This window comes from Staurois parvus, unplaced genomic scaffold (assembly GCF_062004578.1).
Source record: "Staurois parvus isolate SC_StPar_1 unplaced genomic scaffold, SC_StPar_1.0 ptg000362l, whole genome shotgun sequence".
Classification (NCBI taxonomy): domain Eukaryota; kingdom Metazoa; phylum Chordata; class Amphibia; order Anura; family Ranidae; genus Staurois; species Staurois parvus.
In genome coordinates this window covers 2,820,281-2,834,560 of record NW_028318158.1, presented here as the reverse complement: position 1 = coordinate 2,834,560, position 14,280 = coordinate 2,820,281, and the positions used below count along the sequence as shown (strand labels likewise).

Genomic DNA, 14,280 nt, shown 5'->3' with positions numbered 1-14,280 from the left:
TCTAGTACACCTGTTGTTAATTTCATTAACACCAAAACAGCTGATACTGATTAACAACCCCCCTCTGCTACTTAACTGACCAGATCAATATCCCAGGAGTTTAACTGACTTGATGCTAGACTCTGATTAAAAAGTGTTCCTTTAATTTTTTGAGCAGTGTATAAAAAGCCTATCCTTGATCCTAAAAATGAAGAAGAATAAATCTACACTGCTAAAGTTAGCTAAATAAATGCTCCTTAAGGGTCAGTTCACACTACATGTGTTTCAGTTGCTTTTTTTTTTTGCATCCAAAATGCACAGAAAGTAGATTATATGGTTGTCATTGTACATCAAAACGCGCATGCGGAAACACATCTGGAACGCGTTTCTATAGTGTGAACCGACCCTAAGTGCAGGGAGACAAAAGAGATCTGTGACCAGCTGAGATCTTGATGACTTCTCCTGTACATCAGTCTTCAGCTCATCTGATTTCAGTGGCCCCATTCACACTATGGCGTTTTGAATCGTGAGAAGAATCATTGCGATTCTGCACGCGATTTCAAAACGCTCTGCTAAAATGATAAATTGCGGAACCCTATATTCAGGTGTTATTCATTTTAACCACTTTAAGCCCGCCCTATAGCAAATTTACTGCTACAGGGTGGCCTTTCTGTGCAAAATCACTTCTATACACGTGATTTTGCACTTCCGACACAGGAGGGCGCGCGTGCCGCCGGAGCGCCACTTCTGCTGTGATTACACAAAGCAGAAACCGATTAACAGGTGCTGGCCAATGGATATAAACAAGGCAGAGTTGTGTTCAACAACAATCTGATAGATTTAATTTAGGGAATAAAATCTAGCAGATTGCCTAGTAAAAAACGCACATAGTAAACACAAAAACACAGAATAGGCACACAATCAATTGAGCTTTGTCATGTCAACAGACAGCATGGATTCATGAAAGACAAAAGCTGTCAAACAAATCTGATTTCTTTTTATGAGGAGGTGAGCAAAACCTTGGATAGAGGGGTGGCGGTGGACAGAATATACTTGGATTTTGCAAAAGCGTTTGACACAGTTCCCCAAACATGGCTAATGTGTAAGGTAAAGTCTACGTGCTTGGAAAAATCTGTATGTATATGGATAGAAAACTGGCTAAAAGATCATATTCAGAGAGTAGTGGTTAATGATTCATACTCTGAATGGTCTAGGGCAGTGATGGCGAACCCGTGGCACGCGTGCCACAGCCGGCACGCCGAGCCTTATCTGTGGGCACGCCAGGAGAATCCAGCGGCGCGCTGTCTTCCCGGCTGTAGTGTGCGTGACAGCCGGGTCCCAAGTGCGCATGCACAAGAAGCAGTGCTCTTTGTGAATGGTAAGGCGGTACCTGGGACACATGACAGATCCCAGAAGCCGCCGGACCAATCACAAAGTGCAGCGCTTCTCGCGCATGCGCACTGGGCATCCGGCTGTCCGACGAGCGCCCACACTACAGAAGCCGGGAAGACAGCGCGCGGCTGGATAAAGGAACAGGTAAGATAAAAAAAAAAACTCTGCGGAAGTAAGAGCGGGTACCTGTCAAATTCAGGTACCCGCTCCCCCTCCCTCCCCAAAGGTCAGCAGTCATCTGTAGTGTCCGCAGTCTCTGGTCATCCCTGTGCTGTCCGCAGTCTCTGGTCATCCCCTGTGCTGTCCGCAGTCTCTGGTCATCCCCTGTGCTGTCCGCAGTCTCTGGTCATCCCCTGTGCTGTCCGCAGTCTCTGGTCATCCCCTGTGCTGTCCGCAGTCTCTGGTCATCCCCTGTGCTGTCCGCAGTCTCTGGTCATCCCCTGTGCTGTCCGCAGTCTCTGGTCATCCCCTGTGCTGTCCGCAGTCTCTGGTCATCCCCTGTGCTGTCCGCAGTCTCTGGTCATCCCCTGTGCTGTCCGCAGTCTCTGGTCATCCCCTGTGCTGTCCGCAGTCTCTGGTCATCCCCTGTGCTGTCCGCAGTCTCTGGTCATCCCCTGTGCTGTCCGCAGTCTCTGGTCATCCCCTGTGCTGTCCGCAGTCTCTGGTCATCCCCTGTGCTGTCCGCAGTCTCTGGTCATCCCCTGTGCTGTCCGCAGTCTCTGGTCATCCCCTGTGCTGTCCGCAGTCTCTGGTCATCCCCTGTGCTGTCCGCAGTCTCTGGTCATCCCCTGTGCTGTCCGCAGTCTCTGGTCATCCCCTGTGCTGTCCGCAGTCTCTGGTCATCCCCTGTGCTGTCCGCAGTCTCTGGTCATCCCCTGTGCTGTCCGCAGTCTCTGGTCATCCCCTGTGCTGTCCGCAGTCTCTGGTCATCCCCTGTGCTGTCCGCAGTCTCTGGTCATCCCCTGTGCTGTCCGCAGTCTCTGGTCATCCCCTGTGCTGTCCGCAGTCTCTGGTCATCCCCTGTGCTGTCCGCAGTCTCTGGTCATCCCCTGTGCTGTCCGCAGTCTCTGGTCATCCCCTGTGCTGTCCGCAGTCTCTGGTCATCCCCTGTGCTGTCCGCAGTCTCTGGTCATCCCCTGTGCTGTCCGCAGTCTCTGGTCATCCCCTGTGCTGTCCGCAGTCTCTGGTCATCCCCTGTGCTGTCCGCAGTCTCTGGTCATCCCCTGTGCTGTCCGCAGTCTCTGGTCATCCCCTGTGCTGTCCGCAGTCTCTGGTCATCCCCTGTGCTGTCCGCAGTCTCTGGTCATCCCCTGTGCTGTCCGCAGTCTCTGGTCATCCCCTGTGCTGTCCGCAGTCTCTGGTCATCCCCTGTGCTGTCCGCAGTCTCTGGTCATCCCCTGTGCTGTCCGCAGTCTCTGGTCATCCCCTGTGCTGTCCGCAGTCTCTGGTCATCCCCTGTGCTGTCCGCAGTCTCTGGTCATCCCCTGTGCTGTCCGCAGTCTCTGGTCATCCCCTGTGCTGTCCGCAGTCTCTGGTCATCCCCTGTACTGTCCGCAGTCTCTGGTCATCCCCTGTACTGTCCGCAGTCTCTGGTCATCCCCTGTACTGTCCGCAGTCTCTGGTCATCCCCTGTACTGTCCGCAGTCTCTGGTCATCCCCTGTACTGTCCGCAGTCTCTGGTCATCCCCTGTACTGTCCGCAGTCTCTGGTCATCCCCTGTACTGTCCGCAGTCTCTGGTCATCCCCTGTACTGTCCGCAGTCTCTGGTCATCCCTGTGCTGTCCGCAGTCTCTGGTCATCCCCTGTGCTGTCCGCAGTCTCTGGTCATCCCTGTACTGTGTCTGCAGTCTCTGGTCATCCCTGTACTGTGTCTGCAGTCTCTGGTCATCCCTGTACTGTGTCCGCAGTCTCTGGTCATCCCTGTACTGTGTCCGCAGTCTCTGGTCATCCCTGTACTGTGTCCGCAGTCTCTGGTCATCCCTGTACTGTGTCCGCAGTCTCTGGTCATCCCTGTACTGTGTCCGCAGTCTCTGGTCATCCCTGTACTGTGTCCGCAGTCTCTGGTCATCCCTGTACTGTGTCCGCAGTCTCTGGTCATCCCTGTACTGTTAATTAGTTTGCACTACTGTACGAGTTGTTTTTTCTAAACCAAAAGCTCGATATTCAGGTTTCATTGCAGTGTTGGCACTTTGAAAGAAATAAGTTGGTTTTGGGTTGCAGTTTGGGCACTCGGGCTCAAAAAGGTTCGCCATCACTGGTCTAGGGTGTCAGTGATGTACCCCAAGGTCCGGTGTTGGGACCCTTACTTAATATTTAATATATTTATAAACGATAAAGGGTCTGGGATTACAAATCCCATTTCAGTCTTTGCAGATAACACCAAGCTGTGCAGTGGAATAACGTCCTTACAGGATGTCTCCAACTTACAAACTGACCCCAATGAACTGTTTAATTGGGCAACTATGTGGCAAATGAGGTTTAATGTTGATAAATGTAAGGTTCTGCACTTGGGGGCTAAGAATATGCATGCATCATACATACTAGGGGGGGGTACAACTGGGGGAATCAATGGTGGAGAAAGATCTGGGAGTTCTGGTAGATCACAAGCTTAATAATGGCATGCAATGCCAAGCTGCGGTTTCTAAAGCGAGCAAAATCCTCTCTTGTATTAAAAGAGGTATAGACTCCAGAGAGAGAGATATCATATTACCCCGCTACAAATCATTAGTAAGACCTCATCTGGAATATGCAGTTCAGTTTTGGGCACCAATTCACAAAAAGAACATTGGGGAACTGGAGAAAGTACAGAGAAGGGCAACCAAACTGATAAGAGGATGGAGGAGCTCAGCTATGAGGAAAGATTAGAGGAACTGAATTTATTCTCTCTTGAGAAGAGGAGATTAAGGGGGGATATGATCAACATGTATAATACATCAGTGGTTCATACAGTGAACTCGGTGTAGAGCTATTCACCCTGAGGTCATCACAGAGGACAAGGGGGTGCTCTTTATAACTGGAGGAAAAGAAATTTAATCTCCAAACATGGAAAGGTTTCTTCACAGTGAGAGCTGTGAAAATGTGGAATAGACTCCCTCAAGATTTGGTTCAGGCAAGCTCAGTGGCTTGCTTTAAAAAAGGCCTGGATTCTTTCTTGGATATAGTGAGGAACAGAAGTATTTGAACACCCTGCAATTTTGCAAGTTCTCCCACTTAGAAATCATGAAGGGGTCTGAAATTCACATTGTAGGTACATTTCCACTCTGAGAGGTAGAATTAAAAAAAAATTCAGGAAATCACATTGTATGGTTTTTAAAGAATTTATTTGTCTTGCACTGCTGAACATAAGTATTTGAACACCTAAGAAACAGCAAGAATTCTGGTTCTCAAAGACCTGTTACTGTGCTTTTAAAAAGTCCACCTCTACTCCACTCATTAATCTAACTTAGTAGCACCTGTCTGAGCTCTTTAAAGACAGCTGTCCACCCCACAGTCAGTCAGACGCTGACTACTACCATGGGCAAGACCAAAGAGCTGTCAAAAGACACCAGAGACAAAAGTGTGGACCTCCACAAGGCTGGAAAGGGCTACGGAGCAATTGCCAAGCAGCTTGGTGAAAATAGATCAACTTTTGGAGCAATTGTTAGAAAATGGAAGAGGCTAAAGACGACTCTCAGTCTCTCTCGGACTGGGGTTCCATGCAAGATCTCACCTCGTGGGGTATCACTGATGATAAGAAAGGTAAGGAATCAGCCCAGAACTACAAGGAAGGAGCTGGTCAATGACATGAAGAGAGCTGGGACCACAGTTTCAAAGGTCACTGTCGGTAGAACACTACGCCGTCATGGTTTCAAATCATGCATTGCACGGAAGGTTCCCCTGCTCAAGTCATCACATGTCCAGGCCCATCTGAAGTTTGGCAATGACCATCTGGATGAGCCAGAGGAGGCATGGGAGAAAGTCATGTGGTCAGATGAGACCAAAGTAGAAATTTTTGGTCTAAACTTCACTCGTCGTGTTTGGAGGAAAAAGAAGGATGAATTGCATCCCAAGAACACCATCCCTTATATGAAGCATGGGGGTGGTAACATCATGCTTTGGGGGTGCTTTTCTGCGAATGGGACAGGACGACTGCACTGTATTAAGGAGAAAATGAATGGGGCCATTTATTGTGAGATTTTGAGCAACAACCTCCTTCCCTCAGTCAGAGCATTGAAGATGGGTCGTGGCTGGGTCTTCCAACATGACCCGAAGCACACAGCCAGGATAACCAAGGAGTGGCTCCGTAAGAAGCATATCAAGGTTCTGGAATGGCCTAGCCAGTCTCCAGACCTAAATCCAATAGAACATCTTTGGAGGGAGCTGAAACTCCGTGTTGCTCAGCAACAGCCCCGAAACCTGACAGATCTAGAAGAGATCTGTGTGGAGGAGTGGGCCAAAATCCCTGTTGCAGTGTGTGCAAACCTGATCAAGAACTACAGAAAACGTTTGACCTCTGTAATTGCAAACAAAGGCTTCTGTACCAAATATAAACACTGATTTTCTCAGTTATTCAAATACTTATGTTCAGCAGTGAAAGACAAATAAATTCTTTAAAAATCATACAATGTGAATTCCTGAATTTTTTTTTTTAAATTCTGTCTCTCAGAGTGGGAATGCACCTACAATGTGAATTTCAGACCCCTCCATGATTTCTAAGTGGGAGAATTTGCAAAATCTCAGGGTGTTCAAATACTTCTGTTCCTCACTGTATACAGAATATAACTGGTTATTATTTATAGGTAAAGTTGACACAGGGAATATCCGATTGCCTCTCGGGGGATCAGGAAGGAATTTTTTTACTTGCAGGAGCAAATTGGATCATGCTTTGCTGGTTTTTTTGCCTTCCTCTGGATCAACTGTGGGTGTAGGATTATAAAACTTTTTTTTTTTTGTTATGGTTGAACTGGATGGACTTTTGTCTTTTTTCAGCCAGACTAACTGAAAGGATTAAATGGAATATAACTGAATCCATTTTGTATACACTAATACAAGATGCTAGTTTAATATACATATATGAGATATGTACACACTAACAAAACTGTCTATGCCAGCTTCATGTAGAAATGAGTGTTTTTGCAAATTTTACAAAAAAGCAGATAAGGTTTACTCTCATTTCTGAAAAGTTTTAACCACAACTTGGGTGTTGGGTCAGATTACAGCCATGGTCTGGGCGATAGACCAGATATGGCATGATAGATAAAGCAGAAGTGTGAAAATGCAAACCTCATACAAATATTTGTTGAGTTCAGGTAAAAAAATGTACATGTATTTGATTGGATGGTCTGAGGGTGTGTTTGCCCAAAGACTACAGTATAATAACCCTGATGTTATGCCAATAAAACTGAAGTGTTTGCAATCGCAACTGAGGTGACTTGAGTGCATTCACTTTCCGAGATCTCGTAGCTGTGTCCAGGTGTGACCGTTGGTATCTTGAGGGGGCCCCCATGGAATAAAGGAAAAACACCACCTACCTACTTTCACTAACTACGTAACTATGTAATGCGATTTGCCACTACTGCAGCGTGATTTATTGAGCAACAATAATGGCAGAACTGCACACTGCATTTTCAGGTACCATTAAAATGAATGGCACCTGAACATGCAGCACTATGGTTTGCTATTTTAGCAGAGCGTTTTGAACTTCAAAAAACCCATAATAGAACGACTGGAGACTTCCCTTAATTTTCCTCAACAGCCTCACTAATAGTTGTCCCCTCCCACCCCAAGTCCCATAGAAGCTTTGTGGGCTATTGGCTTAGTTTGGCCACTGTAGCCCACCAATCTCAATACTAGTAGCCAGTGGAGAGTGGTCCTGTTAAAGCATTTGGCTGCAAGTCCTTTTGTGCTATAGCCCTTTAAAAAAGGGTTGCAGTTATCTAGATATGAGAATACCACAGCCTGAATTATTCTTGATTGTTTTTCAGAAGCACCTCTATGAATGAATGGGAAAGCACATGTATAAGCCGGGGCAGTAATATTTCAGTCAGTGCTATATTGCTGAATTGGGGACAGAAATGTATATGACTTTCTGGGGCCTTTTGATATATGTATAACTACCGCAAAGGTGCTGTCACACTTTAAAATGCTCATCTAACTGAAGAAAAATTACACGTATTCTGAGCAAATATTGTATATAGCATCTCCAGCTAACTCAGAAACAGAAGTGTAAGGTGCATCAACTATGCCCAGAACTGCAGTCTCACATCAGTCAAACTAAAGCTTTGTAAACCATCCCTGTGCCAACCGTAATATACAGGGATTGGAGAAATTGGAAACACTACGTGATTTGCAGGTGTGAAAGTGACAATAGGTTTCCCATGAAGACTGAGATTGAGCTCTGCAGTCTTATTACGAATCACAATCCTGCGCAATGTCTTTTTTGTCTTTTTTGGTCAGTTGACCATGTCGACCGTGCTTATGCTTTTCAGACAACGTTGTCCCGGAAACTGTATATGCCATCATAACCTTTGATACTGTACCATGCGACACAGCAAATAATTTGGCAACTTCAGTCACAGAGGCACAATGCAAAACATGTGGTCACTTTCACACCTGGAAATCATGCAGTGTTTACATTTTTTTCTCCAACCCCTGTATATTACGGTTGGCACAGGGATGGTTTACAAAGCTGTAGCAAGGCAAGCTTTAGTTTGACTGATGTGAGACTGCAGTTCTGGGCATAGTTGATCCACCTTACACTTCTAGTTCTGTGTTAGCTGGAGAAGTTACATACAATATTTACTCAGAATACGTGTAATTTTTCTTCAGTTAGATGAGCATTTTAAAGTGTGACAGCACTACATTTCCCGGGCCTCAAGCGATATGAATTGAACATCCATGATGTAGTGTTTACATTTTTTTGTTTACCCCTGTAGTTTGCACCCAAGAGTGCAGCTGGAAAATATTCTGCACTGAAAAAGCAGTGAATTTATTTAAAACAAGATCAGACAGGTGAATAGGTGATCTCAGGCATAATTTGAAGCTTGTGTTTGTTTAAAATCTGTGGGTCAGCATTAAAATGTGAACAGATATGGATGTTGTAAAACACCAATTGCCCTGTAAAAATTAAGCAAATAGAGTAACAATGTTTACTTACACGCTGATCGGCTGGCAGAACAAAAGCAAAGCACAGTCTCCAGCAAGGACTATATTTTACAACCTGGGGGTGAACATTTAATAGTTTCTAATTACTAACAAAGGAATAGGCCCAGGGCTCAGAAAGCTCCACAAGAATACCAATTAAACTATGATTTAATGACTTTATATAAAAATAAAAAGCAACTGCAAAAATGTAAAATCAACCTGTGACCTAAGAAAGCTTTTTAAAAAAAACAAAAACTGGAGAAAGTCCACTTAATATACCCTGAAATGGGAGGTACACTTCATTGCCACCTTAAAATTTACTGTATGTTAGCAGTCTTGTTCCAATTTATACATGAGCAACTGCTGAAACTTTTATTTATACATGGAAATTGCTGCTGCAGGCTCCCTCCAGTGCTGATCACATTACATAAGCCATGGCATTTGGGTAATATGAACTATGGTAAGAGGTAGAATCAGTGTTCAGAATAGCAGATATTCTACCTCAGTAGAAATCACGTGTCTTAGATGTGCAACTAGTAAAAGAGATTAATAAACAGAGATTAGCTTCTGTGCAAACTGTATTAGGAGAATATTTAGTACATCCAAATGAATCTTCCTCAAAAGCAGGCCACTACCAGACCCAAGACTCTCATACAGAAAAAGAAATTTGGATGGCACCTGAGCTAGAGTGCAAAAACCTGAGACTGGATAGTCAGAAGTTTCTCCTGGGGAAGGAAAACCCAGGCCTGTGAAGTGTTTAGGAACAGCCCCAGATAAGGGATGTGTCAGAGTCAGTGTCAACTTCTGAGGCCTCATTCACACCATATGTGCAGTAAAACTGGAGAAATGGAATGAAATGAAAAAATGTGCAGATTTCACTTACAGAGACACAAGACATCAGTTTTCATGCACATCGCAGTATTATACACATTGCAGATTTCTGCACAGAAAAAATTTACACGATACTAATATTGTGGTGCAATCAGGGCACATAGAGAACAATTGTTTTTTTTGTGCCCTTGCAGAACGCGTGCAGAAAAACTCACCTCTCTGCACCATATTGTGAACAAGGCCTGAAGGTTCAGATTGAATCCAAACCTCTGTAACATCTAGACAGTCACATTGTCTTCTAGAATCCCTCACAGACTACTCCCTAAAGAAAAGGTGGCCAGATAGCTCAATCAGGATAGGGCAAGAGCATAACATGGCCAACACTAGAGTCAGCAACTTGGTGAATGCCCAAGGAGCAGATGACAGCCAGAATGGAAGGTCAACCCACTGACAGTGCTGATGCACCCTTCATCCTTTATGTCCCTGGAGACCAGAAAGCCCCCTTGAGAATCAATAATACATCTTGTTAATTCCACCTAGAATATTTGGATACGAATGTGGGTTCCAGAATGAAGTGAATATGCCTTTTGGGCTTGGGTTCAGTGAAGAGAATTTCAAGAGTACAACCCTTGAAAACATTCCATAGCAGGGGCTGGGGCAATGACTCCTTGTCTCAAGAGCAAAGCATATAAATAAAGGAAATTGGCCAGGCACTGAGGAGACAATGGAATATTGAAGGTGAGAAAACGAGAAAGAGGCAGGGAAAAAAACTCGAGCTTGTAACCCTGGGACACATCAAGAAGGGCTTTTTAACGGATATGTCAGAGAGCAAGTGTGACGTGAAAAGGGTGCTTCTGGGACGTAGTAGAGGACTTGTAAGCTTGCTCTTTAGGCTTCATCCACTGGAGAAGGTGGGTACTCTTACCCCCCACAGAATCCTTAATTACAGAATCCAATAGAGACCCATAGAGATGTTGTCCCTCAATGGCCATGCAGAGTATATGCTTCTTGCAAGCGAGTTCTGCGAGTCCAACCCCAGAACCCAGCGCACTGCACTGACAGAAAACCGTAAGTAGGCCAGAATTTCATCTGAGGTAAAACTTTAAACCAAAGACATTTTGTCCATGAGATAAATGATCTGTGAACCAGCAATGTAAGCATTTGTCATATTGTGCTTAAGGGATTTAAGGACTAATATACTTGCGGTTGGGGGTGTTAAACCATGTATATTTTAGACTATGAGAGCTTAAAAATAAAAAAAAAGTTAAAAAATTAATGGCTGGGCCATGATGATGTCACTCCTGCATATGTGCATGGGAGTTACTTTATTGTAGCAGAGCTGTGTCATAAATGTACTGCACGCATGCGCAGCTCAGTATACATTACCAAAGCCAGCCTGGAAGAAGCATTTATGACAGAAGACACCAACAGGATTACTTTTGTCATAAAACCTTGCCTTTCAGAGGTTTTAAAAAAAATTGAGTTCCTCTTTGGCATTCGGTTTCCTTAGGAACTGAAAATGTAATCGGATTGGTTGCTTATTAAAAGAACTTCAGTTCTGTTCCAATAAACAAAGTTTATTTTGCTCATTAATTGACAGCGTTGGATTAACGGAACGATGGCCATAAAATCTCTTTGTACAAGGACACCTAGAACCACTAATTTTATTTTATTTTTTTTTACACATCTACACAGTCTGATAATCACAAGTGATGTTTTCAACCATACAACATTTGCTTTTTTCAACTACCTGGCTCTAGAGGTCTGCCTGATTATAAGAATCTCATACCTTCCAACACACACGCCCATGATGTTCCACTGTCGAACCAAATGTCCAAAACATCCCGTCCAGGCTCAAACTCCAACACTTCAGCACTGCTACCTGCCTGATAAAAGATGTAAAATTAGGATCTTTGATTTACCTGTAAAATCGTTTTCTTGGAGTACATCACAGGATACAGAGGACTTTATATTCGTGACTACTTGGGTTATACTGCCACCTTCAAGAGAATGGACACTGGCCAAAAAATAAGGCAGGAATCCCCACCCAAGCATAGCCCCTCCCAGCTCAGCTAAGCCTTGGTTTTCTAGCAAGCAATGAGGAACAGACAAAACAGGAGGGATCTCTGTGTCCTGTGATGTATTCCAAGAAAAGGATTTTACATGCAAACCAAAATGCCTAATTTATTAAATCTTACATCACAGGACACAGAGGACCTCATATTCATGACTAATTGGGATGTCCCAAAGCACTGCACACGAGGGGTTGGCAACACAGCTAGAAGGCCAATACGTCCAAAACAGAACATGGGGGAAACCTCACTACAAAGCCATCTGCAATAACTTTTGCCCAAAATTGGTGTCCAAAGAGGCATAAACATCAACCTGGTAGAACTTTGCAGTGAACGTGTGAAGAGAAGACCATGTAGCAGCTTTCCAAACTTGAATGACAGAAGTTCAATGCTAAACAGCCCAAGAGGCACTGACACCCCTTGTGAAATGGGCCTTGATCAGGAACCTTTCCTGTAATATCATAGGTCTCAGAAATGAGCTGAATAATCCACCAAAAAGTAGTGTATTGAGAAGCAGCCTGAGAAAAATGGGGAACACACAGAAATCAGACTGTTGAAGCTGTTGACTTCAGATAAATCTGAATAGCTACAAAGTGTTAAGCACCTTCTCCTTCCGATGTTTAGGTTAAGGACAAGAGAAGCCGCATAGGTGGAACAACCCGTGTGACACCCTGTACAAAGACTTTTACCATATAATGTATTGCGAAAGGTCTCTGAAACAGAGCAGTCAAGGCTAAGATCTGATCCTTAATGGTACGCAAAGTCAGAGACATCTCCACACCAGACTGAAGTAAAGCCAAAATAAGAGCCACAATACTGTTGAAATACTAGCCTCATACCTGGTGAAAAAGGTTTCCCTTGTATGGTGCTACACTTTTCTGGAGGTCAATTACCTACAGTCATAAACACCCCATCACTCAGGACTTTGGCTTTAACAGCCATGCTGTCAAAGCCAATGACTACTATAAAGCACAATGGCAGATCAGACTATGCTACAGCAATTAATAAAGGTGAATAAAGCACCTGGACCGGATGGCATACACCCACGGGTCCATAAAGAATTAAGCTCTGTCATTTCAAAGCCATTTTTTCTAATTTTTAGGGACACTTTAATGGCTGGCATAGTACCACTGGATTGGCACAAGGCCAATGTGGTGCCAATATTTAAAAAGGGGTCAAAATTTTTACCAAGTAATTATAGACCTAATAGCTTAACTTCTGTAGTTGGGAAGATACTGGAGAGTTTAATAAAAAGACATCGATGAGTTCTTGCTGAAAAAAAATATTTTAAGTAACAGACAGCATGGATTCATGAAAGACAGAATTTGTCAAACAAATCCGATTTGTTTTTATGAGGAGGTGAGCAAAACCTTGGACAGAGGGGTGGCGGTGGACAGAATATACTTGGATTTTGCAAAAGCATTTGACACAGTTCCCCACACACGACTAATGTGTAAGGTAAAGTCTACAGGCTTGGAAAAAAACATATGTAAATGGATAGAAAACTGGCTAAAAGACCGAATTCAGAGAGTAGTGGTTAATGATTCACACTCTGAATGGTCTAGGGTCACCAGTGGTGTACCCCAAGGTTCAGTGTTGGGACCCTTACTTTTTAATATATTTATAAATGATATAGGGTCTGGGATTAAAAATACAATTTCCGTCTTTGCAGATAACACCAAGCTGTGCAGTGGAATAACGTCCTTACAGGATGTCGCCAACTTACAAGCCGACCTCAATGCACTGTTTAGATCACAAGCTTAATAATGGCATGCAATGCCAAGCTGCGGTTTCTAAAGCAAGCAAAATCCTCTCTGGTATTAAAAGAGGAGAGGGAGAGAGGGGGAGAGAGGGAGAGAGAGAGAGAGAGAGAGATCATTTTACCCCGCTACAAATCATTAGTAAGACCTCATCTGGAATATGCAGTTCAGTTTTGGGCACCAATTCACAAAAAGAACATTGGGGAACTTGAGTAAGAACAAAGAAGGGCAACCAAACTGATAGAGGCATGGAGGAACTCAGCTAAGAGGAAAGATTAGAGGAACTGAATATATTCTCTCTTGAGAAGAGGAGATTAAGGGGGGATATGATCAACATGTATAAATACATCAGTGGTTCATACAGTGAACTCAGTGTTGAGTTATTCACCCTGAGGTCATCACAGAGGACAAGGGGGCACCCTTTACGTCTGGAGGAAAAGAAATTTAATCTCCAAACATGGAAAGGTTTCTTCACAGTGAGAGCTGTGAAAATGTGGAATAGATTCCCTCAAGAGTTGGCTCTTTGGATTGCTTTAAAAAAGGCTTGGATTCTTTCTTGGATGCACAGAATATAACTGGATACTAACATTTATAGGTAAAGTTGATCCAGAAAATATCCTATTGCCTCTCGGGGAATCAGAAATAATTTTTTCCCCTGTAGGAGCAAATTGGATCATGCTTTGCTGGATTTTTGCGTTCCTCTGGATCAATTGTTGGTGTAGGATTATAACTTCTTTTTTTTTGTTATGGTTGAACTGGATGGGCTTTTGTCTTTTTTCAGCCAGATGTAAATCTGGCAGATTTGGAATAGTCCACATTTCATCTACCTAGAGCGGCACAATATCTACATACAGCATTCTTCTTAGCCAAGCAGGTGCTATCAGAAACATCAGAATGCCTTCTACCTTTTTCCTGTGCAACAGGAGAGAAATAAACTGCAGTGGAGGGAAGGAATCAATCAAGGAAAACTGATACAAAGACATCACCAGGACATCTGCTGCAAACACCTGAGGATCCCTAAGTTTGGGACACAGCCCTGTCCAGTTTGTTAGCGAATCTGGATGTCAAAATATCCACATCTGATGTCCCTCCACCGCAGACAAAATTCTGAGAACCCCCTCCAG

At 44.0% G+C, this 14,280-nt stretch overlaps 1 protein-coding gene across 1 annotated transcript in view; it reads right to left on the bottom strand.

Annotated features, from left to right (window-relative positions):
• The window catches only part of IARS2 (isoleucyl-tRNA synthetase 2, mitochondrial), a 104,406-nt gene that overhangs the window by 28,924 nt on the left and 61,202 nt on the right, over positions 1-14,280 (bottom strand). Inside the window, exon 14 of the mRNA XM_089685027.1 lies at positions 11,114-11,210. Within this exon, the coding sequence (XP_089541153.1) occupies positions 11,114-11,210 (97 nt within the window). The remainder of the gene's footprint in view (positions 1-11,113; positions 11,211-14,280) is intronic.